At 39.8% G+C, this 25,659-nt stretch overlaps 1 protein-coding gene across 1 annotated transcript in view; it reads left to right on the top strand.

Annotated features, from left to right (window-relative positions):
- TRPC6 (transient receptor potential cation channel subfamily C member 6) overlaps positions 1-15,004 on the top strand; it is a gene marked incomplete at both ends in the record, with an annotated part of 105,249 nt that extends 90,245 nt beyond the window's left edge. Inside the window, 5 exons of the mRNA XM_082304994.1 lie at positions 804-999; positions 2,666-2,869; positions 11,200-11,283; positions 13,243-13,318; positions 14,853-15,004. Coding sequence (XP_082161120.1) covers positions 804-999; positions 2,666-2,869; positions 11,200-11,283; positions 13,243-13,318; positions 14,853-15,004 — 712 coding nt within the window. The remainder of the gene's footprint in view (positions 1-803; positions 1,000-2,665; positions 2,870-11,199; positions 11,284-13,242; positions 13,319-14,852) is intronic.
- Positions 15,005-25,659: the final 10,655 nt, after the last annotated feature.

Raw genomic sequence — 25,659 nt, 5'->3', positions numbered from 1 at the left:
ATAACGCAATAAAATCCAAAATGTGCTTTGCAATGCTACTGCATTTTTGGATATGGGGAACTGAGATCTTTTCATCAAAACAAGAGAAAATATGTCTTCAAACAGGTGGAGATAGATAGGAAAAGATACCTCAGAGGTTTGGACTTATGTTTATGCATGTATGTATATATGTATATAAACTGATTAAGAGGAAATACATGTATTTAAATGAACTAACCTGAAAAAAACCAGTATCCCCGCACCATGGCTTATTAACTTTACCCTGGATCTGTGGAACAGTGAAAACTTAACTGGAGAATTATGGTCTGTGAGACTCATTTTTTGAAAAATGCTGGTTTGCAGTCAGACATACTGTCTTCTTCACAGTTCCAGAATGTTAGTCATATTAATGGTGAAATAATTCATACTAAGTGAACTAATGGTGCAATAAAAATAAAGTATTTACAGGTTAATTATTTTTGTTATTTATATTCACATTACGGGCAAGCATGTAGCATGTAGATTAAAGTAGTTAACAAGTGAATTATTGTACTATTCTTTCGAGGATGTATATATAATTCCTAAACTGAATCAGGTGGTTTTATTGTCAGTCCTAAATATTAGGAATCTTATATTATGAAACAGCCTGTACCTATGAAATTAGATAGTCTGCTTGTTCTGCATAATATCACTATGGTAGAGTTCTGCATTATGATAATGGAAAAATTTGTATACTGTATAAAAATGGTAACTGGCAATTTATACAATAAGAATATACAGCTTTTCTTCAGTAACATATGCTTGTGTTCAATTTCTCCTTTTAGTGTTGAAGAAAGTTTCAAGACATTGTTCTGGGCTATATTTGGACTCTCGGAAGTTAAATCAGTTGTCATCAATTATAAACATAAATTTATTGAAAATATTGGTTATGTCCTTTATGGAGTCTATAATGTTACCATGGTCATTGTCTTACTGAACATGCTTATTGCAATGATCAACAGTTCATTCCAGGAAATTGAGGTAAAAATTCCATTTATGATGAAATATCACCACATTTACTGTTATAGCTAATTGTCTAAATGTCCTGAAAAATCGTTCTTGTTGATATCTTATTTAAGAAAAAATAACACATAGGCTTTTGGAATATATTAGGAGAAAATATTAATTCCACTGTACATTTTTTTTATCAAATACCTGGAAATTACCCAACTGCATGTCCTTGCAATGGTAAGAACTAGGCTGGACTAAGAAACAGCTGTTGAACTGTGTTATGTTCCTGAAGAGGATGGGCTACATTGTGTGACTTTGTGAATCTTTCATTTGCCTCATTTGTGGTTATTATTTCAGTAGTGTCCCTCTTGCTGCAAGGGTGTTCTCGTTCCTATGCCTTGACCTTGCAAGCAAGTCTTTAACATGCTGGTTTCTTCTTTTATTTAAACAACTGTTGCTCTAGTCCTCTGTAGGGAACAAAACTTTACTTGACAAAGTAATCATCAGAGCTACTGAAAATCAGCATGAACTTTTGCATGCCATGGAAAACAAAGGCCTAAATCATTATCATTGTTTAGAAAAAGAGGAAGCAGATCTCCAGGAGCTATCCCAGCCTTTCCCAGGTGATGCCCTTGCCACAAAGCAGCAGACTCAGGTTGTTTGATGCCGCTCTGGTTCCAGGTTCTGGGTTCTGGTTTGGGGCTGTAGTGTTGTCCAGCTTGAGCAAGAGCAACACACATTCTCTAGGGAGGTTCAGATTCTTCTGACTCAGGAGGCCACAGAACAAACTATCAGGTTCAGAGCAATAAAAAACAGGTTATTATCAAAAAATATGGTGACTGGATACAAACAGCTTCTAAAAACAGCTACAGCAATATTGAGTCACGTCCTTGAACATGATGTCAGTTCTTTCTGCAGAAAACCCTCTTGAACTTTACAGGGAGGAATAAAGTGAGTGTTTTGGCTATCGTAAATGTTAAACATAAACCATGGTGATGATAGCATACCTGATTTAATCTTATATTCCAGCAAGTGGAAGGAATTAGGTAAGAATCACGTAATCTTTTTTAATTTCATGTTTAAAATAATAGAGTAAAATTTTCATTTAAAATTCTGATACTATGTCTTCTTCACAAAAAAGATAATAGATTGATTACTACAGAAGAGACCAATAAGATAAGAAATCAGAGCTGGTAGACTCATTGAGAGATTTACATTCTTGTTATGTTACCATAGGATTTTTCCACTTTATTTACTGATCATGACAGCGTTGCAGGCAAGCAACTACTCAGTCAAGCCCTAACAGATGAGTTTGAGTGTTGCCGAGAAGCTCTAAATTGGGCATTGTATTGTGTGCTTTCAAGTGATAGCTTTCATTCTCATCAGTGTGTTTACAAAGAGCACCAAAGAGGTCTGTCTTTGTGATCCTGTATTGCAAACTATTAACATTCACTCTGGAGTAACCAATGTTTAAATCAAATCCACTTTGTTCTTCTGTAATTGCGTTATTTTAAAAGGATTAATAAGAACAGTTCCATTCACTGAAATTTGGTTTTCACAGATTATAAACAAGTTCTTGATCTGTTTGAGATTAACTTCAGCCAATTACATTCAAAACACACATAGAGTTTAGCTTGAGCATCTTTAATAGTCAAGGTGGTAACAGTGTATTAACAGCTGTGTTTCTGTTTTACAGGATGATGCTGATGTAGAATGGAAATTTGCAAGGGCTAAACTTTGGTTTTCTTACTTTGAAGAAGGGAGAACTCTTCCAGTTCCCTTCAACTTAGTGCCAAGCCCAAAATCTTTGCTGTATCTCCTACTCAGAATCAAAAAATGGATTTCTAAACCATTTCTGTGCCAAAAGAAAAGCTTTCAGGAAGATGCAGAGATGAACAAGGTAATTGTGTAGTGTGTATACTGCCTGCTAATTTTAAAAGATAAAACCAATTTTAACTTCATTTTTCTTGTTGACCTGTTTTTCTGATTAATTTCCCAATATACTTAGTCCGTACTGAAGTCAGTCACTACGTACAGGTTGAAATTCTTGCTTTGTTTTTTAATATAAATATTTGTCCACATCTGTAATCAGTAAAGTCCAAAAATACCATTGTAAACTTATAGTTCTTCCTGCTTCTTGTTACAGAATCAGAGAATAATTCAGGCTGGGAGGGACTTCAAGAGGTCTCTTGTCCAACCCCCTGCTGACAGCAGGGTCAATTCTGAGGTCAGGCCAGGTTGCTCAGGGCTTCATCCAGTCAGGTCTTGAAAACATCCAAGGATGGAGACTGCACAGCCTCTCTGGGCACCATGTGCCACCACCTGACTGTCCCTCATGGGGAAACAGTTGCTTCTTCTACCTCTTGTTTGAATTTGCCCATTGTCTCTCATCCTGCTGTCCTGCAGCACTGTGAAGAGCCCAGCTCCTTCTCCTCAATGACCTCCTTGTATGCACTAGGGGCTCCTCTAAGGTATGCCTGAAGCCATCTCTGCTTCAGGCTGAACAAGCCTAGATTCCCCAGTGTCTTCACAGGGCAAGTGCTCCAGCCCCAAACATCTTGGTGACCTTCTGCTGAACTTGCTGCATTTTTTTAACATCTTTCTTGTCTTGTCCCCTAAGTCCCTCAGGTCCTTTTCTGCAGAGCTGCTCCACAGCCAGCCAGTCCCCAGCCTGTGTTGTTGAAAGAGTTATTCCTTCCCATTTGTCCTTATTGAAATTCACAGGGTTCCTGTCAGCCCCATCCTCCCGTATAGCATCCCTGTCCTCAAGCCTATCAGCTTCCCCCCACCCCCCAAATTTGGCTTTGTCTGCAAACTTGACAGGAATGTGCTCCAACACTTCTGACACCTGGCCATTGATAAAGATGTTTAAAAGGGCAAGTCCCAGGACAAGACTCCTGTAGTACCCTCTGAGCACAACCATCCAGCCAGGACTTTGCCCATCTAGTTGTCCACCCATCCAGACAGTAACATCCTAATGTGGGTACAAGAATATTCTAGGATACAGTGTTAAAACCTGTGCTGAAGTCAAGGTAGATGACATCTTCAGCTCTCCCCTCATCTGCAAATCCAGTCATTTTATCTCAGAAGGCCATCCAGATGTCAGACAGGTTTTACTTTTCATAAATCCACACTTACTTTTCCCAGTCACCATCTGCTCTTCCATGTGCCCAGAAATGTGCTCCAAGAGGACTCAATCCATTATTTTTCCGGTTACCGAAAGGAGGTTGAGTGGCCTGTGGTTGCCCAGATCATCATTTTGACCTTTTTTGAAGATAGGTTTGACATTTCTCTTTCTCCAGCCTTTGGGGACCTCTCCCAATCTCCGTGATCTTTCAAAGATGATAGCATGTTTGCAAGGACTTCATCTGCTCTCTCAGCACCCGTGGATGCAGCTCATTGGGTCCAATGGACTTGCCTGGCCAGGTTCTCTCAAGGAACCCCTGACTTGACCCTCCTCCACAGCTGGTCATTCTTCTCCTCGAATCCCTTCACTAAGCAGAGTCCTGAGAGACTGTTGGCGAAGACTGAGGCAAAAAAGGCATCATGTCCTTCAGCCTTACCTGAGTCTGCTGTCACTAAATCTCCTGCCTCACTGAGAAATATGCCCACATTTTCCTTGTTTGGCCTTATACTGCTGTTGTGTTACTGCCCTTGCAAATGTCAGCTGAAGGTGAGCTTTGGCTTTCCTCCCACCACCCTCACATCCCTGGGCAGAGTTTCTAAATTCCTCCTTTGTAGCCTGTCTCTGCTTCCATGGAGGATGCAGCCTGCTTTTATTGTAAAGCATTCTGTTACCCGTTTTATTTACATGACAAGTACGGTAAAAAGCACTTGAGTTGATTCCTTGCTATATCTCAATTGCTTACTTAAAGAGTTTATACTCAGTCTGTTTTTCTTGTAGTGTCTTGGTATGAATCAAATTAATTGCTTTAGGAGAACACGGGGCATAGCACATGGTGTTAGCTGGTACTGGAAGTGTAAAGACTAGCACTACTGTAACACGTTAGGGAAGAAGAGCTTTGCAAGTAAACTGATGAGATGTGAATAGAAAGGTGAGCATATGGTAGCATTCACACATAAAAGAAATTACAGGTTTGTCATGGTGGCAGAAACAAATGTGTCATTTATGGAAATTCTAGTGTGCCAGGATCTTTGTTAAAATAGGCAGAAGTCTGAGCAGAGGCCTGTTGAAGGTTAGGAGTTCTTGAGTCTGTAGTCAAGAGTCATTAGTCATTAGACTGGGGGCCAGAAAAGAATTTACATGCATCTGTCAGCTCTCTGTCATCAATGTGACAAGCACCTTTTCCATCACAGTTATCAGTTGAAGGGTAAAAGAGAAAAGAAAGAAGCTGGTTGCAATCCTAGAAGGAAAAAATGGAGCTATAGGGAAAAATACTGTGCCACTGACAAGCCTCTGCCTCTGGCTAAGTTCGTAATAGTTTATAAAAACAAACACAGATATTACAAACACTGTCGCTGAAGTCAAGATTGTTATTAACTTCAGATGTCTCGTGTGTGCTACTGGTAATTCTTCCAGCATTTCACAGATCTCACTTAGTTTTATTTGGGAAATCTAATCCTAATGTATTTAAGACCCAACAGAGGTGATACTGCATTTGCTCAGGTTTTTAATGACTCCAGCATTTGCAAAACTTTTCATCAAACTGGTTGATGCAAATTGATTTCACAATTTCCATGAGTGATAAAGTCATCACTGAAAAATCATGACTTTAAGGAGATGCATATAAACTTCAAATTGAGTGATGGTGAGAAACAACAGATCCAAGGATTTTTTTTCTAATTCACTTAATTTGTGACTTTGAAAAGCACGTAAGTAGGTTAGAAGCTTATTTTTAATGGCTTTTTTAAATGAAATTTATGTTCCCATAAAACAGGTACTCTTAAAAATCCCATTCTTACACCCTAAGGAAAGAAGCTGGATTTTTATCATTCCTTTCCAAAATTATATTCAAACCTAGCAATTCAGGTGGTGAGAAAGGTGCAAAGTGTAATAATTACCAATTCTAGATAGTAACAGTTGTATCTGTTTTTACAGCAGTGCCTCTGAAAGAGAGCTGTAAGGATGCAACCATTGTTCATCAGATTTTTTCCTAAGCCTGAATTAATTTTTAGTCTTCAAATATTAATGCTTTCCACTCACTGCAGATTGTAGTATAACTAATGCTAAATGAAATGTGCTTACTCCCCAGCCAAAGAAGCTATAAAACTGCAAATCAATTTAAAAAAAAAAAAGCTTTTTGTTGTAGAAATTAAAGCAGCTGAGTCGCATCTATTAATTCCTCAGCTTTTCCAGCACGGTGACTGATATTGCCAGATCATTACATTTTTACTTACTTTTTGGACTGCCACATACTGTGGAGCTGACTTTATGTGAATCTATCAGATGCTGCCATCCTTCCCACTTCTAAAAAGTAACTAAAATGTTTTCGCGTCACATTTTGACTTGCTGTTGATGATTTGTTATTGTTGAGGCTGTTTTATGGGATCTTCTCAAAGGCATTCTTAGGCTTTTGGGGGTTTGACTTTGGACTCGTCCTGTGCTGAGCAGGTTGGTGCTGCTGTGACTGCTGAGTGAGGAGCTACTTCTGCAAGGAGCTACTATAAACACAATGAGCTGTGCAAAGATAAGATTTGGCAAGACCAGCCCCAAGACTTGGTGGCTGTGTCTGTGCTAGTAAATTAACTGTGACAGGGAGCTTATCTGGGCACTGAGGCCAGTTCAGGAATGGCTTGCCCCTATTCACGTAGTTTTCCTCCCAAAGTAGGGTTGCTGCAAGCTATTTTTCCCCAGGCAATTCCAGTTGCCAAACTGTGCCAAGGGAGAGAGCCAGTTGCTCTGGTGCAAGTCCTACTTGGGAGGACACTAAAAGTTTACTGACAGAAGACATTACATTGCAGTACCCAGAAATGTTAACACATGCTTGAGTTTAATGATTCAGACCCAGCCTGTGGGTTTTCTCCTGCAAGGTCTGCATCTTCTTAGTGCAAAAGCGGCAGCAGCACCAGGGTGAGTGTAAAGACAAGAAATAAGATGGGAAGGGGGGAAATTCTTCCCCTAGAGCCAGCTCTGCCCTGATTACCATTGGCAGAAAACAAAGCCAGATGCCAGCAATGCTAAACGTCGAGTGATTTACATAGCTGTGTTCAAAGTGTAGCACGCAAGAAATAATTTCTTGAGACATATCTACATATAATAATAAAGGCTGTGAAGATGTTTTCTTTCGGCCTGTTGATTTAAACCCACAGATTTCTTCTGTTTCAGACTAGAATTGGTGTTTTAAACATCAAGTGAACCAGAAACTCAAACCAAAAAAGCGGAGAAATAAATGAAGAAAAAGTAGAGTTTTAAAGAAACCTACTTTGAGTTTTATTCGAAATTGAAAAATTGCCTTGTGAATAAGAAAGTTTATGGTTTAAGAGTCACAGAACTTATTCATCTTCCTGAGCTAAACAACAATAGTGGCAGATGAGCTATTTAAGCCTTTTTCTTAAAACATGGCCCTTCAGAATAGAAATAAGGAACAACTAATTATTGAAATAGCTTTAAACCCTCACTCAAACACTAAAAAAATCTGTTAACTTTTACTTTCCTAGTATAAAACAGTGTTTCTGAAGTTTCCACAAGTGATCTCTGGTTCTGGAAGTGCAAACTGAGTCATTTTCTGGGAACCTTCCCTTCAGGTCCAAGCATGTACAACTTACTGGCATTCCAAGTTGTCAACTGCTTCTGAAAACTGGGATTTAAGACGTTTACAAAGTGCTGCACAAAACAGCTGCAGTAATTACATTACTATTCTGATTGCATTGAATTCTAAGTAATACTAGAGAACAATGAAATGAGAAGCAAGTTTAAAGAAGGAGGTGTTTTCTGAGAGCAATGGTCCATGTATGCTGCGTTTCTTCTTTCACACAACACTCCTGGAGGAGAGTTATTTTTGTTAGGGTTTATATAATTGTTTCATTTAAATTACATTTTTTCCCCTTAAGTTACTCATGTGCAGATATTCAATAGATATTAACCTAAAAATATGAATTCTAGTTCAGTCATTAATGTGACAGGCTGAGTTTACTCCAGTAGTAATTTTGGGGAGAGAAAAAGCCATAGGTGTGAAGCTTAAAGAGAATTTTAAAACTTTGTGTAAAAATGAAGTTATAATGAAATCTCGGCAATCTCTGCCACCAAGTGGTCATTCAGCAATGTGCAATAGATGTTCTCCTGTTACTGTTACACATAGGCAGATTTAATGAAGTTACACACTTCTGATTTACTTGACACCTGTCAAGGTGCAGTCTGTAGCTAATTAAAAGTATGTTATTCTGTTCAAAAAATGCAGCATGCTGAGGGGTCAAAGTTAAGATAAAGATGTTACAGTGTGTCTGGTTTTACAAGTTTGCAGTGTCTCACTTAACTCATTTCACCACATATTACCGATTTTGCTATTTCAAGTGAAAATCAAGTTTTACTTAAGCATTGGATTAACTTTTGAAGTGAACCAATGTAACAAAAATTTGAAACTGGTAACCAGCATGACAGACTACATTTAAAATACATAATAAAATACATAATAAATATTAAAAAATACATAATAAAATTAAATGCATTTGTAGGTTATATGTAAACTGATAAGTAACAGGATCATGAATGGTATCACAGCTGCGGAAAAAGTCAGAGACCCAGAGGGGCTGAGACACCAGCCCCACAGCTGGAGCCCAGGCTCACGCCCTAGAGCAGCTTTGGCCAGGGCGACTTTCCTCTGCCACTGCAGAGGAAGCATACTCCTCCTCTTATTCTACTACATTATTTCCAAAAATTCTGTATTAGGAAACCACGAGCTGAAAAAGCAGGAAGATTGTTTTTCTCTTTTAATCTAGTGGTAAAGGTGAGGCCCAAGAGAGTATTATTAGTTCTAAAATCCTGAAAGACATAGTGATTACACAGTCGTGTAAACTCACTAGCTACTATTTTTTATTATAAATCCGATACATAGTTTAAGTTAAAACATTCAGATAAGCTTCTGTTTTCTCATATATATTCAAAACATTTAAGGTAGCTTTATTCAAGCAAGATAAAGCAACAATAACTAGCCCTTTTTATACGTCTTTAATTCAATTTCCGTCCAAATTCAGGTTAATATGTTAGAGATAAATATTAATTATTTATATATCTATTTAGATATTTCCATATATATTCTCTTATTATTTTTGCTTAGTCAAATAAACACAGATATATAATGTTTTTTCAAAGCATGTGTATCTAGATATTGTGAATCTGTCTAAAGAACAAAAAAAAATTCCAAATTCAGTGTAAACTTTATGTTAATTGCAAATTAATACATTTTACCATTAAGTGTAATCGTTTCTTCAGGAAAAAATATCAAAGTACAAACCTGAACTAGTGAAAGATGTCCCTGCCCATGGCAAGCGGTTGGACTACATGATGTTTAAAGGTTCCTTCAAACACAAACCATTCTGTGATTCTATGAAATGCTAAAAAAAAATCTAAAAATATTTAAATTATTCCCTGTTTGCAGATTCATGAAGACTTATTTGCTTTACTGTTAAAGTGAATATAAAGTTATTTGGAATTCTAGAAAACTAGGATACTTTTAAGGAGCAAACTCTGCAGCAGCTGGGAGAATTGAGAATTTTAATTGATGTCCTCATTGCTGGTTAAACAACTGAGTCTGATGCCTCATTCAGCCGTTTCATACCTATACAATTCCCAGTTTTTTATTTTCGCCTTAGTGTTAGTACATGTATGTTAGAACGAAGCCCCAGTAAAGCTCTCTGCTGAGATGTTTTTATCATTTTCTAATTGACATCTGGTGAATATTTATCACATATTCCGTATTCCTACTTCCATTTATTATCAAAGTTCAACCATGGAAGTTCCCGTTATACCTCAAAAGGTTATAATGATTTCAGCTGCAGGAGAAATGGCTACATGACGGCTTTAGCCTTCATTCACATCAGGCATTGTGTTGTGGGCTCCCTTGGTGTGTGACATGCCTGTACAGCCGCAGAAGCATCTAACCCTCCCCTGCTTTCCTCCCCACCAAACTATATCCCAGCGTATCCCACGTATTACTTACCAGGCTTCGAACTGCCCCAGTTTACTTATCTGTAGGTGCTCGATGCATTAAGACACAGAGATAACCAACATGGAGAACCTCACTGGAAGTACAACATGATCCCACAGGATCTGAGACACTGCAATGACAGCCCCATGCTTTAAAACAGTAAAAATGTTGTTGGACCATGTATAATTACAGAGAACTGACTTTTTAGTGACAGTCCCACTTATTCCTCATCCAGATCAATCATGATTTATATTTCACTTTTTTCTTATTTCTTGCACTACTACTCATTGAACTGGCCCCATTATCAGTCTAAAGTAATATCATTCATTTCATTTTGACAGTTACTATTCACTCTTACTGCAGCCTAGTCATTCAGCTTGAGTCTCAGTTCACCATTTTGCGATGCACTAGTCCTTCTCAAAGATGTAAATGAGTAATGAAGCCTGCAAATTGCATCCTCGGTGTTTCATCGGGGAGTGATGCCCTTTCCTTTCAGCATGTGTAGTCAAGAAGATACTACTCAAAAATGTCAACTGGTAATTTTGTGGTCCCTGGCATGAACTGTATAACCGATTGTCTTCAGCCATTAGTGCAAGTCAGGGGAGAGGCAAGCTCTTCATGTATTTTGAGGTAGTGGAGGTCACATGAGTTACGGGCAAGTGCTATGAATGAAAGGAGAGGGGTAGTGCTGCCTCCTCTCCTTCTTCCTTGGCTTCTCCCACACTCTGCCCTGGCTCTCCCTCATCCATTGCCTACAAAGCTGTGTCGCACCAGTGCTGCCTTCCTCCTGATGTGGATCCCCCTCCTGTGCACCTGAGGAGCAAGGGAAAGCCTGTGGGGAGGTGGCTGCTCTGCTCCGGTCCCTTGGGCATGTTAGGAGCAGGTGAGAGGCAGAGAAAAGGGAGAAAACCTCCCAGTTCTCACTTTCCTACATCACAGTCTGAAAGGGCTTGTTTCAGCTCTTGTGATGAAATTCTGCACAGGTGCGAGGGTTTTACCACAGTAATTTAATACTCCCCAAATTGAGCTTAACAGTTAGTGTTCTGTCATATGATACATGCATGAGGTAATTTAACCATATTGTTCTTCTATTTATTTTGTACTATAAATAATGTTTCCATTTCAGCTTGGTCAAAGGAAGCAATCAAGTATAAGAAGCTCAGATGAAATCCACTTAAACAGTTTAAACAATCCTCCAAGGCAATACCAGGTAAAAAACAGTTTATTTTTAAACAAAATCAAGAAGTAGTAGAACTGGCAGACTGACAGCATAAGGACAGTTCTGAATTTATGTTAAACAACATGAATCAAGAATAAATCCACAGACCTTGTATATGTCAGAAATGAATGCAATGATTTAGGTATTTGCAGTACAATCTGAGGGTGTTTGTCTCTCTTTGTTTCTTAAATGCTACCCTTATAGTGCAATATTTTAAAACGCTTGAAAAATGTTTTTAATTTTAGAGACAGGTTGAGTCCTCAACTGCACAGTGCAAATTAAGAAAACCAAAAAGAAACCCCAAACCTTCCCATTCCATCTGCTGAAGCAGCTCAGCTTATTGTGCCACACCTCTATATTCTAATACCTCAAGCACTGCAAATATCTTTCAGCCTTTATGCTATCGATACAGCCTGTTTATTCTTTGCCTCCTACACAACTGCAATGAGCCCTTGTGCAGTTAAGTATGAAGAGACCCAGCACAGTCCACATAAAGCTTAGCTGTTCTGGTCCAGAGGCTGCTCCTTTCTTTCCTGTAATACTACAAAGCAGGTGGAAAGGAAGAAGCAAGAGCTGCCTGGGCAATAGAGCAAGACCATCTGAATGCAAAAGGGTATAGAAAACAAGTATACCCTTTTTAATCCTAAGACAGAAAAAAGATTTTCCCCTTGGGCAGGCTAGCTCTGCTCCATGCTTCCATTATGCAGTGTCTGCACAAGTCTCTTCCAAAAACTCCCTTTTTCACAGCCAGTTTCATTGTGGTGCAGTGGCAGATATTAAGATTACAAACTTATCCCATAAATGTGAGGATGTGTGGCTTTGTATCTGAAACATTCTCAGGTTATTAGAATAAACAGTACAGCTGCTGACCTTGCAAGCATGACTGTAGTGATGGTCTGGAACCACTTAATCTGGCATGATTCACCTCACAACCACCTCTGGTGAGGTCTATTACTGTGCAGACAAAAGCAGACACATAAACCTATGTATATTTTCTATCTTGTAGTGAAAACCAAAAAGTATTGTGTTGTCATGGATTACACCATATGAAAATATTAAACCCAAAGATAGAAAGATAGATCCTCAAAGGTAATTAGATACCTTCTTCTTATTCAAGTAATTTGAAGTAATGGGAGAATCAGGGGCAAAATTCATTTATCCTGGAAAGGTAAAATTTACATCTAAATTTGCTGGCCTGGGTTCCCCTTATTATTAGCAGAGAGGGTAGTCATTCTAATGGTGTGATTTATTTGATCGGTTTCAGTTGTCTGAGATGAACTGTGCTCTCAGGTTTGCGTTTTCTGTCCATAGAGGGAATTAGAGGTGACTGCCACAGATACATATATTTACATTAGAAAATATCTGTATTCGGTTAGATGAGTCCCAGCTGAGATGCTTAGATGACTCTGAGAATTGTGGGTCCCATTTTCTCTAAGGCTCACATTGGGAAAAGATAGCTTATCAAATATAATATGAAATAGATTAAAATAAACAGATGGCAAAAGAGTTTAACTATGAGCACTGCTAATCAGGGTCATTATCATTTTCTGGTGGTAATAAAGGCTAGATGGTTTCTTCCACATGAAGGTCAAAGCTGCAACTGTTAATCATTTTCATAGACTCCAGTAGGCTAAGCTTCGTGAATGATAACATTCATAATGATAACATGATAACATTATAACATAACATAATGATAACATAACATGATAACATTCGTAAGATGTGTTTAGTTTTCTAACTTTCATGTACATATATGTGCAGAATCATAAAGTTTAAATATCTACTGCAGATGAAAGCAGAGATTTTTTACATTATATTCCGTTAACCTGGCAAGTCCTACACTGAAATGTCTGAATGCAACAGAAGGTAGCAGAGCTCATATTTTGAAATGTCACAGCAATACTAGAACGTCCAACTAAGAAAACTCTTTTTTTTCTTTCTTCTCTGCAGAAAATAATGAAGCGTCTCATTAAAAGATATGTACTGAAAGCTCAGATAGATAAGGAAAGTGATGAAGTCAATGAAGGTGAGTATGTTGATGAATCGTATGTTTACCTCTAATGAGAGAATAAAAACAAACTAATTAAAGTGGTTACATATGCCGATTGAAAAAAATATTTCCAAAATACTTAATCCACTTGACATGTTTACAAATGCAAGATGTAAAATTAACATGAAATTGAAGTTAAGGAAGAGATGTGGCTTTCTGTCTCTGCTCTCCCATCAGAAACTATCACTGATCTGACAACTTCTTGTGAAAAGTGTTGCTACTTCTAGTAATGCCCATGCATTTCCCATGGTGAGGCTGCATTTAATGCAGCAGCTGATTTGGGGCACTCCCGTATGAATTCTCCCTTGAGTGGATATGTGTTCTTATTGGGGATTCATATATGGAGATACACATGCTTCAGCCTTTTTTTGGTGTGACTTGTTAGCTGGAAACAGCTAGTGAATGCACTTCAGAGAAATGATCTCATCTGTTTGCACCCCTCTCCTGGAAAGACACTTAGTGCAGCAGGAAAAGGAGAGGACCGCTCTCTTTTGGATAGTGAGAGGCCTTGTTGCTGGCCAGGAGGACTCAGACACCCCTGATCTGCACGATCTGCAGAAAAGGACCTGGGGGTGCTGGTTGACAGCCAGATGAATATGAGCCAGCAGTGTTGCCAGGTGGCCAAGAAGGCCAATGGCATCCTGGCTTGTATCAGAAATAGTGTGGCCAGCAGGACTAAGTAAGCGATCATCCCCTTGTACTGGGCACTGGTAAGACCACACCTCAAATACTGTGTTTGGTTTTGGGCCCCTCACTACAAGAAGGACATCGAGGTGCTGGAGCATGTCCAGAGAAGGACAACAAAGCTGGTGAAGGGTCTAGAGCACAAGTCTTATGAGGAGCAGCTGAGGGAGCTGGGGTTGTTTAGCCTCAAGAAGAGGAGGCTGAGGGGAGACCTTATTGCTCTCTACAACTACCTGAAAGGAGGTTGTAGTGAGGTGGGTGTTGGCCTCTTCTCCCAAGTAACAAGCAATAGGATGAAAGGAAACACCCTCAAGCTGCGCCAGGGGAGGTTTAGATTGGATATTAGGAAAAACTTCTTCACTGAAAGGGTTGTCAAGCATTGAAACAGGCTGCCCAGGGAAATGGTTGGGTCCCCATCCCTGGAGATATTTAAAAGATGGGTAGATGTGGACATGGTTTAGTGGTGAACATGGCATTGTTAGGTTTACGATTGGACTCGATGATCTTAAGGGTCTTTTCCAGCCTAAATGATTCTATGATTCTGTGATCTCTCTTGCAGCAGAACAGCAGCTTCCATCTAATGGATCATTTGAGTTTTGTGAACCGATGTGATCTCTCACACTTTTGCCTTCAGATTTGTTTGATTCCTGAACTGCATCTTCATATTCCTATCCCTAAGCCAGCATTCACCAATAGGCAGCAGAACATCTGCTTTTTCTGTTTCAACAAAGAAATCCAGAGAAAACCCATGATAACTGTGAGATATTTGGATATGCTGTTTTTTCCTTTGTTTCTCAATAGTGTGATCTTCTAACATCTGTTACAGGTGAACTGAAGGAAATTAAACAGGACATCTCAAGTCTCCGGTATGAACTCCTTGAAGAAAAATCTCAAAATTCTGAAGATTTGGCAGAACTTATAAGGAAACTTGGGGAAAAGCTGTCAATTGACTCTAAGGAAGAAGAAAGCAAGAGATAACCTAAATGTTCAAGAAATGCACCAGAACGTTAACAATTCACTTAAAGCCATATTTCTGTTTTTCTCAAGTCTAGCTCACATTTCTACAACAGATTCAGAAATTAAATCATTACAATTCTTTATTGAAAAGCCACAGTGGCAAATCCTCTGGGTCTAAGATAGGGAAGAGATGCCACTTGAGTAAAGATACTTATTTATTTTTTACCCACTAAAGAAGAGTTAATTTGAGATCATTTTAATATTCAATGTACCTCTTTTAGTATTCCAGTGGAATCTTGATAAGCCCAGTCATGAAAGATGAAAAGCATAAATCTAAACTTTTCCTACATTAACTGGTTATTTTTGCAAATTTCCTTTTGTAGACATTCTTACATATATTTTAGTGATGCAAAGAGGAAAATTCCAGGCTTTTACATATTTATATCAAAAGTTATTTAATTTTTCAAGCATTCCCAACTAGCAAAAAAAAAAAAAACAAACTAACTACCTTTCTTAATAATGTGCAGGATATTAAAGTAATTTATTTGAACATTTCCTTGAAGAGAGAGATATCAGAATACCCAGAGCACTGTGTTATGCTTTTCCCTACTTATCGCTGTCACCACTGGACTATCCTGAAAGATACCTAGGTTCCAATGGGAGTTAGTGCATTAAGAAAGAAATATTTTTCACCAAGTTTATTGAAAAGCTATTGCTGAGGCCTGAAGAAAACTTTTTAATCCAAAATAATTAATCCTTGAAGTTCTAATCTGTTCCAGAATTCCCAAGTTCTTCAGCTTTTATGTCTTGAACTAAAACATGCAAACTATGGGGTAGGGGATTGAATGTAAAGCTGGTAACATGTTTATTTAAGGTGGAAGATACTAAAATGTTAGGTGCAAACGGTCTCTCTGAATTCTGGGAACATCATGCATTGGGGACCATGTTTCCCCACAGCTGTTTTAAATCATTGAATTTTGTTCAGATCTATCCTTAGCAAACAAAAACATGTTGTTCCAAAAATTCATGAAAACTCATCTTCTGTGGGTTTGCATCCCTTGTCCTTTTTTCCACTGGAGAAAGGTCAGCTTTTGTGCTGTAATCCCTAGGGCTCCTTCAATGAAGAATCTTCACTCCATGTCATCAGCAGAAGACTCCAGCGCTTCCACCCTGCCCACTGCAGTACTTCTTCTCTGTCTCCTTTTGTTAAACTGGAGAAGAGGTAGCCCTTGCCGTGTCTGGCTGGTAGGTGTGTGACTGGCCTGCTAATCCGTCCATGCAGGACAGTCAGCTGGTTTCTGTCTCTCCAGATAGATACAGGCTAAATTCCATCTAATTTTTCCCTCAGTTAATACAGTAATTTGGATTTCTCTCTTCTGACAATCACCAATTTTGGGACTGTTAGAAGCATATATTACATTGGGGATCTCTGCTCCTCTTTAAGCTTGGTTGAAATTAGTGAAAGGGCTGTGAAAAATTGTAACAGGAACATCAAGACGTGTAACGCACATGTAAAAGCCTTGTATGTTTAGGAAAAACGGCTGAAAATGGCTTGTCAGTAATTGCTTTTAAATTAGCTTTGTGAAACTTATTTATTGTGGAATGTATCAGAACGTTTCTGCCTCTCCCTTTTAGGCTGGAGGTTACTTTTTAATGGGTTTAGATTAGTTTCTAGCTGAATTTACTGATAGTCCTTTTTTAAAAAAAAATGTTGGTGAAATCACTGTGTATTTTCAGGGAAAAAAAGTGTATTAGAATCAGTTTTGAAATCACATGGAGACAAGTGGAGGTGAGGGGCTGCGTCCTGCCTGGAGAGCAATGGAAGCCACTGTGGAGGTCGGCCTGCCCCGAGGGTGTTTGTCATGGTTTGGGGGAACTGCTCAGCCTTCTGCTTGGCCCATTAGTTTAGCCACAAATGGAGCGTGTGGGACAATCTGTGTCCTGTGAACCTCAGGCGTAATGAACTCAGGGTTTAGAAGCTTTTAAGGCTTCTTCCTCTGAGGGAGGAGAAGGAAAGTGAGATTTTCAAAGGTAGTAGAGCAATTTGTATTAAAAACCACAGTGTGCTGGCCTGAAAAGCTATGAGCTACAAGATAACCAATTTCATAACTCACCTTTGATCATGAAAAAGCATTACCTCATAACCTGCAGTACTTCCTGCGGTAATCAACGGGGGGTGCTGCGGACTCTGAGATGACCCGACTGGCTGGTCTTTGGCAGAAATGCTCTGGTTTCTGTGTCAGCCATTGTGTGGAAAACGAAGGCATTTGTGGTGATCTTGAGCTGGAAGGCAGCGTGATGCTTATTTCACTGCCTTTTGGCTCCTAGATGGTTCCTCCCATCTCCCTTGGCCAGGACTGGCCACTGATTTTGAGTTCCCGCTTGAGTATTTTGGGCCTGGTTTTCTGAAGCAGTGAGCACTTACTACAGCTCCACTGAATGACCACGTTAGAGGCCATACTGCTCAAAGCACATCTTCCACCTTTGACATGCTCTTTGGAAAACCTGTTGGTCAGAACTTCAGGTAACAAGGACAGTCAAAGTTTGCTTTCAGTAATCAAAAGTCTTAATTTTTGGTCATTGTAATGTACAATTTGGATCTGCAGTCTAGTGCTAGATGATGGTAAAACCTTCAGTCTCCATAAACCCAATGTAAGGAAATACATAAACAGTTTATGATCCGGGCACTTTTAAAGTGAAGATGTTTATTACAGAGGTAAAATGGACACTGTGAATTTGTTTAAGCCCAAATTTTGACATACCTTAAAACTATAAGATCGTAATGTATATATTGTATTTCATGAAGAAAATACATACGGATTTTTTTAATTCAATTAAGATATTTTATATGTAGTTATTACTAATGGAACAATTTGTTAAATATATTTGAAGAGGTCTATTGCCAAAAGTAGTGTGACAAGCAATGTATTATTTAAAATGAGCACAATACCAAATATATTATTCTGATAAAAAAATTAAATGTACCAGACTCAAAATACCTTTGTGATGCATTGTGTGAACACGTTGGTCCTTCACTGGGAACCTTTGGTTGCTCTTGCTTGGAAGACAGCAGCAAGACAAATATGGTAAAAAACTTTAATTTCCTAGCAACACTAGAACAAAAAAAAGTTTCACAGAAGGAATGAGGGTCTTTTCATACTTGATTAGACTCAAGGTCAATTATTTTGTCTGCTGTGACTAACTGTGACTGATGCTAGATGTTTCAGAACATCTCTAGTAGGTAACATAATTTGCATCCTACATAGTTCTGGTTTCTAATAAGACAAGATTGACACAACTTTGATGACGAAGTGTTTCCAGAATTTTTTGTGAATTATTAGGATAACAGGATAGTCTTGCTGCCTACTTAATTGTTTCTTTAAATCTTGTTAATGTTTTGAGCTCAACAATTCACAGTTTCTGCAGCAGCAGCTTCCACATCTAAACCAAACCTACTATGAAGAAGTATTGCCTTTATTTTTTTTTTCCCCTGAATATTTCTTAAGCTTGAATTATGAGACATGGTGAGTAGAATCTGTCATCTCTTACACATTCTCCTTTCTGTTCATGCAAACATATTTCACTAAAAGGTATACAAGGGCTTAAGAAATTCTGAACAGAAGAAAATACAGTAAGAAAATCCCCAGACCAACAAAGCTTCGCCAAAGGGTTTCTCCCGCTATTCTGCATGAAACTGAATCATGCCTAACTATTGGGAAGGAGCCTTATACATCATGAAGGACTGCAGATATTAGAGAGCAGTACTGCAATGCAAGCTTGAGGTACTCAAGGTTTACAGTAACAGGTCCTGAGTAAGAGCTACAGGGTTTCACATATAGATTCAGATATTCCAGGTTAAAATCTGCTCTACTTCACCCTATTTTAGAGCGCTGCCAGACCAAGCCAATGAATCCTACTGGTTTTAGAAGTGGAATCTAGAGGTTCATCTGATTTTAGATGCCAGCCATGAAGACTTCTGCATCTGAGCTCATCTAGACTTTCTTTATATTCAGTGGATAGAAATGGTCAAAGGCATGATTTTGTTTCATCTTAAGGCAGACAAGTATCCCAGTGAGTCACATAGTGTGAGTGACCATTTCTCTCCAGTTACTCTAAAGAAGCCACTGTAGCTGTTAGCAATGTTTATAATGAAGTGTGAGAAGTCCCAGCTTGGCAGAAATGAGCACTGCAGTACAGTGCAGAGCCATGAACCATCACAAATGCTCAGCTGCTTGGAAGTGCTTGAACCAATGAGGCCAGTCATTGAGAGGAGCAGGATCTAACCTGCCTCCAGAAGAATCCAGCCCATCCCCCAGGGATGATGGATGAGTATGGTTCTTCTTTCCTCTGCAGCAATATTACACTTTTTCCTTCTTCATTAGTGTAGCGGTGGGTAGGCATAAATTAAAATACCCATTAACTGCATCTACCCCAGACGTGAGAAAAACTGTAACTTACTGTACACATGGCAACTAAATTCTTGTTGATAAACCAGGTGCTTTATGATAAAGAGAAGTTCTTATCCCATGCCTTAGTACATTGTGGTGAGTGTGTATTTTCAATATTATGTCTTTCAACTTCACCATATACCGTTTGATCTTGGCAGTACTTCAGCTACAGCAGCTGTATCGTGTAATTTACTAAGAACATGTTCTCATGACTACAATGTCCCAAAATGCAGTTTAGTCCAATGAAATCTTGTATTCGCCTCCTAGAGATTTCCCTCAAGCTTGAAATTTGTAGCTGAACATTATAATTAATACATTATAGACCACATAATGTGCAACTGTACTCATTTGCAGAACAGTAGAAATTGTCCTTATGTTGAAAATTGCTCATTTTTCATGTAAATATTTAATGCTTTTTTTAATTCGTTAGAAAATGCATGGTGTGAAAATATTTCTAAGCACTTGTGTTCCTGCTTAAATCTTAATTTGGCCTGTGGAAAATAGAACTCATAAATTAAAAAGTTTGTGTTTGGAAAAATGCTTGTACTTCAGGAGCTCATATCAAAAGAGAAGTTAGGTGAGGCTGAGGAGTGTACCTTCAACTCCATGCACTTAGAAGGCCAGGGAATCCCATACTATACACTGCTCTTCCCTGGTGTATATGACCTTGATTAGCTCAAAATACTTCATTTATTCTCTTGTTTCCATTGTTGCAAAACCCAAGTGTCCTGTTCCTCTTTCTGTTCTTGTCACCGTCCTTAATGTGACAGTGCAGTAGGGATCACAAGGTACAATCTTTCAGTGCCTTCTATGTCCAAGCAACTGTATTTTAGTAGTACCTGGTTTTGTTTTAACCTTTTCAATATTCTGTGATTCAGCTCCTTGACATTTACTCTTTGTTCCTTTAATCAATGGACCTCCAATCAAAGGAACTGAAAAAGATCAGATCATATAGTATGCGAAGTATGGTTCAGCAGGTAAATTATTATCAATATTAATAGCAATATTTTTATGCACTTCTATGTATGAAGTCTTTTATATCACTTTGATATTTCATTGTGCTTTATAAACAACAAGGAGTATATTCTGGTAGGTTTGCACAGTCTGTCAAAAAGAGCATAAATAAAATGATAACCAGTCCAAAAAGCTTTTGATTGTAGGCAAAACCTACTTACTCTTAGCTAGTGAATGGATTTCTACAAATAAATTTATTTTCCCATGACCTTTGGCAAGCCAGTTCAACTCTCTGTTCCTCAGCTTCTTCATTCATGCCAGGGGAGAATGATACTAACTGATGTATACGTGCTCGAATAAGTAGTTTGAAGAATTTATAAAAGAGAAAACTTCAATTCTTTCTCAAAGGGAGTATTTCCTTGCTTCCAGAAAAGATTTTGATTAACTATACCAGAACTCCAATGGTGTAATCCACTTCAATAGAGAAAAAAACACAGGATTTCATGAGTTTAATGTCTTCACAGCAAAAGACATTGCTGTGGGATTGTTCTTGAGAACTGCAGTTCTAAAAATTCCAGTTAAGACACTCACTGAGCCTGTCCTGTCTGTAGCCCAGTTACAGTCCCCATCTCCTCATGGTAAACTGGGGCTCTGCAGCTGGCTCGTGACATAGTCACTTTTGAATGGAGAAGATCACTGACAGTAAATTGTTTAAAAAAACACACGTCATGAACATGTCTTTCTGGTGAACAGAAAATAAGGTACAATATCAGGTTGCTATGAAATCATGTTGGTAGTAAAAGATGCAAGACTACTTTGGGTGGTTGTGCTAGAGCACGTATGATTTCTCCTGAGATGGTGGTTCTGTTTTCAAAAGAAAATGTTTCTCCTAGAAATAGCCTCATGCTTGACTTCGTCAGCATCATTTAAGAATACTGTGAGTTTCTTCCCTCTAGAGTGGACCTTACACTTTGCTTTGCACTTTATTTGAGGAAACTAAGCTGCCTGATACAGCCACATCCTTTCAGCAGAGACTTCTCTCTGACCTTACAAGAGGCCATTGACTGTAGTACCATTAAGGGTGTTAAAGCCAACTCCTGGCTGGACCAAGAAAGATTTCTCAGTATCAAGAGTGGGAGGTAACAAAGAGAAAATCACTCCCATGGATCCTAGGGTTCTTTTACTGTCTGAAGTTTGCCTGTGTATTGGGTTTGCCTGGCAAGGGTTTGGTAGCGGGGGTGCTACAGAGGTGGCTTCTGTGAGAAGCTGCTAGAAGATTCCCCTATGTCCAATAGAGCCAATGCCAGACAGCTCCAAGATGGACCTGCCGCTGGCCAAGGCCAAGCCCATCAGTGACAGTGGTAGCACCTCTGTGATAACATCTTTAAGAAGGGGAAAAACTGCCGTGCAAAAGCAGCAGGAGAGAGGAGTGAGAATATGTGAGAGGAAGAACCCTGCAGACACCAAGGTCAGTGAAGAAGGAGGGCAGGAGGTGCTCCAGGCACCGGAGCAGAGATTCTCCTGCAGCCCGTGATGAAGACCATGGTGAGGCAGGCTGTCCTGCAGCCCATGGAGGTTCACGGTGGAGCAGATATCCACCTGCAGCCTGTGGAGGACCCCACGCTGGAGCAGGTGGATGCCTGAAGGAGGCTGTGACCCTGTGGGAAGCCCGCGCTGGAGCAGGCTCCTGGCAGGCCCTTTGGCCCCATGGAGAGAGAAGTTCACACTGGAGCAGGTTTGCTGGCAGGACTTGTGACCCCGTGGGTGACCCACGCTGGAGCAGTCTGTTCCTGAAGGACTGCACCCTGTGGAAGGGACCCGCGCTGGAGCAGTTCGTGAAGAACTGCAGCCTGTGGGAAGGACTTATGTTGGAGAAGTTTGTGGAGAACTGTCTCCTGTGGGAGGGACCCCACGCTGGAGCAGAGGAAGAGTGTGAGCAGTCCTCCCCTGAGGAGGAGGGAGCGGCAGAGCCAACATGTGATGAACTGACCACAACCCCCATTCCCCGTCCCCCTGTGCCGCTGACGGGGAGGAGGTAGAGAAATCGGGAGTGAAGTTAAGCCCGAGAAAAAGGGAGGGGTGGGGTGTTTTAAGATATAGTTTTTGTTTCTCATTGCACTACTCTGATTTGATTGGTAATAAATTAAAGTAATTTCCCCAAGTTGAGTCTGTTTTTCCCGTGACAGTAATCGATGAATGATGTCTCCCTGTCCTTATCTCGACCCACGAGCCTTTCGTTATATTTTCTCTCCCCTGTCCAGCTGAGGAGGGGAGTGCTAGAGCGGCTTTGGTGGGCACCTGGCGTTCAGGCAGGGTCATCCCAGCACAGCCTGTAACCACCCATGACTGTTCCATGCATCTGGAGATTTTGTCTCTTCTGTTTTAGATATCCACAACACAGATAACTCAGTGCGCCATCTAGGCTCCTCTTTAGTCTCTGAAAAGGCATAGAAAAATTTAGACAATTTTAGATGTCTAAAATATGCCAGCAAAACATGCTTTCAAAATGCCTCTTTCTCTCCACTGCTCAGGTAAGTCCCATCCACTGCCACAAAACCCCAGTTCTGAACGTCTGTGTGAAAGCAAGCACAGACCACCAGCACCTTCTGCTTCAGGGCCTTTACTCAACAGACTTCTATTGCCTGAATGCTGCTTCAGAGGTAAATCTTGGCTTAGAGCGGAGGCACAGCCTTGGCCCAATCTATTTGTACCTCAGTATCTTGAGAAAATGGGAATTCCTTATTGGGTCACCAATGAGGTCTGCATGGAAGTAGTGACCTAACAAGAAGTTGCACATGAAAGTACGCTGAGTGCTCTTCTGTCCTGATGATTTCACAGCTCCAAACAATGTACTTTAGCAGGACTCAGACACCTGTATTATTTTTGTCTCTTACAAATTAGTCCCCTTTACACTTGGCTTTACACTATAAAATCCATCACTTGCAGTTGATCTAGTAGCTGATCACTCAACCTCAAATTATTCAATCATTGCATTAAGCAAGCACCAAGATGTTTTTTATTTCATGCAGGTAAGTTTTCTAGTCATCAGCCAAAACTTAATCTGAAGGAGATTGTGTTCGGGATAGGATGTGTGTTGATGATCCCAGTGAGGTATCCCCACCTCCCTGCCCCAACAGTGTCTCATAGGATGATGGCATGTCATGGTCCTCATGAGTTTCCTCAGGAGCTCGATAAGAGAGAAGGCAATTATCCATAATTTGAAAGAATTAGAATTATTTTTAGCAAATGCTCTTGTTGTCAGGCTTGCTTGAAATTACTTCAAATACATATATTTCTTTTGGTTTATTTTATACAGAGAACAGTTCCTGAGCCACAGGGCTGCAGTCAGTGTACTGCAGTAGCTCTGGAAAAAATAATCCCAGCTCTTCCCTTACTTTATCAAACAGAATGCTTGAAAAATTTCAAAGCAGTCTTGGTTACTGCAAAGTTGACATATACATGCCTTTCCAGTAAACTGTTTCTGCTAAACTTACCCTAACATTTCTTTTGAAAAATAAATGATTAAGCTTACCCATTTATTTTTAGGTTTATTGGTTTACATACTTGGTTTAGGAAGGAATTCAACTCTGATTGAAATAAATGTATTTCAAGTCATCATTTTCAATGTCTATAAATTTTACACTGTTGTCGTAGCCTAGTCAGCAGCTGCTAGCCAACAGTTTGTCATACTAAGCTTCCATACACCATAACATCAGTTCATGCAATGGTAGGTAAAGCCCTCTGTGTACCTGCAGACCACAGGATGCGTGCTAGAAGAAGACAGATGGTGGGAGATATCTATCTTCTTTAACAGGCTATAGCGAAGACAGCCTGGACTTTCTGGCAGGTAAATTATGTTTGGGTTCACAGTGCACGTTGTAGCAGAGCTGCTACTTCAGACTTTGCAGGCCCTAAGTCAAATTAATCCATCCCGGTGACTTCAATGGCAATATGCAGAGTGAATTTGCCTTCCTGTGTACCCACACAATTTAAATGAACTTTATAATGGGACTGAAAATTATCTATATGCATGCTGTTCTGTGCAATATAAACCTGTAGTGGTTTGCCCAAAGTAAATTCAGTTTAACAACCTGGAGAAACTAGTCTTCAAATGCAGTATCTCATGTGTTTCACAGTTCAGGTGACTTGGTGGGTGAGAGGGAATAGAGGCAACTGTTACAATGGGGGTTGAGTTATGATGAAGTCCCTGCAGGGCTGTGGGCAGGCTCCCAGAGCCCACCAAGGACCGTCCTGGAATCTCCAATGACATAGCTCAGTAACAATTGTAAATTTCTAGTCCTAAAAACTGCAAAGCAAAACCTAAGGATAGTTCTGATATAACTGAAGTAGTAGTGACTGTCTGAGTCAAAGACGGCTTCTAGCAACTTCTGAGGTGTATGGTCCACCAGGCATCTCAGGAGAGTTAGATGCATAATTCCTTCCTTGCCAAAAACCCTACTGGGTGTCCACATGTGGGCAACAGGCAAAGAAACCATTGACAACTCGTCATCAACTTAGCTGAGTCACAACAACACTGGTTTTGTAGTGCTAACCAAAATAAATGTAATTACTGTCTGTGTCAACACGAGGATTTGATCTAGCCTAGAAGCAAGATACCAGTATTGTCTTACCGTCATTGCCTTAGATGTATGATTTTCTGAGAATGTGAGTGTTTTTAAAATCTATAGAATGAAATGCTGGGGAAAAAATCTGTAGTAATAAAGTCTGCCCTGGATTTGATGCACTATATGGTAATATGAGAATCAATAAATTCCGAATAGCATCTTTATGTGAACGTCTAGGGACTTGCACGGCTAATGGAGGTTTCCTAGGAGAAGAGAGGTGAGACAGTGACGTGTTCTCCTTTGATGGCCTCAGGTGAAAACTGGCCGAGACAGAGCGCAGAAGGTCCCAGCTGTGCACTTGACAACAAATGACCTGATGGTGAGGTCTGCATGGACCCCGCGTCCCACCGGCTGACCTCCGCCTCCTGCCGCATCCCACTGACCCAAGGACGTGGCTCTTGGCTCACACCCCACGTGTTTTCTTACTGCTCTGTGATTGGCTGGTTTCCATGTTTTGAAAGCGTCATACCCACGTGAGCTCAGAGCAGCCTTTGATTGGCTCCCCACTTCCTTCCCATAAGGAAGATAGTGGTACGCTCTCTCTATGTCTCTACCTAAAGACATCCCTGTTTTCCTCTATAGACATCTGTCAAGATCTAGAAAGTCAGCGTAGTAAGGACAATAAGGAAAAGGAAGGCCCAGGAGGTTT

This window comes from Platalea leucorodia, assembly GCF_965183815.1.
Source record: "Platalea leucorodia genome assembly, chromosome: 2".
Classification (NCBI taxonomy): Eukaryota; Metazoa; Chordata; class Aves; order Pelecaniformes; family Threskiornithidae; genus Platalea; species Platalea leucorodia.
This window is presented reverse-complemented; position numbering and strand designations above follow the sequence as displayed.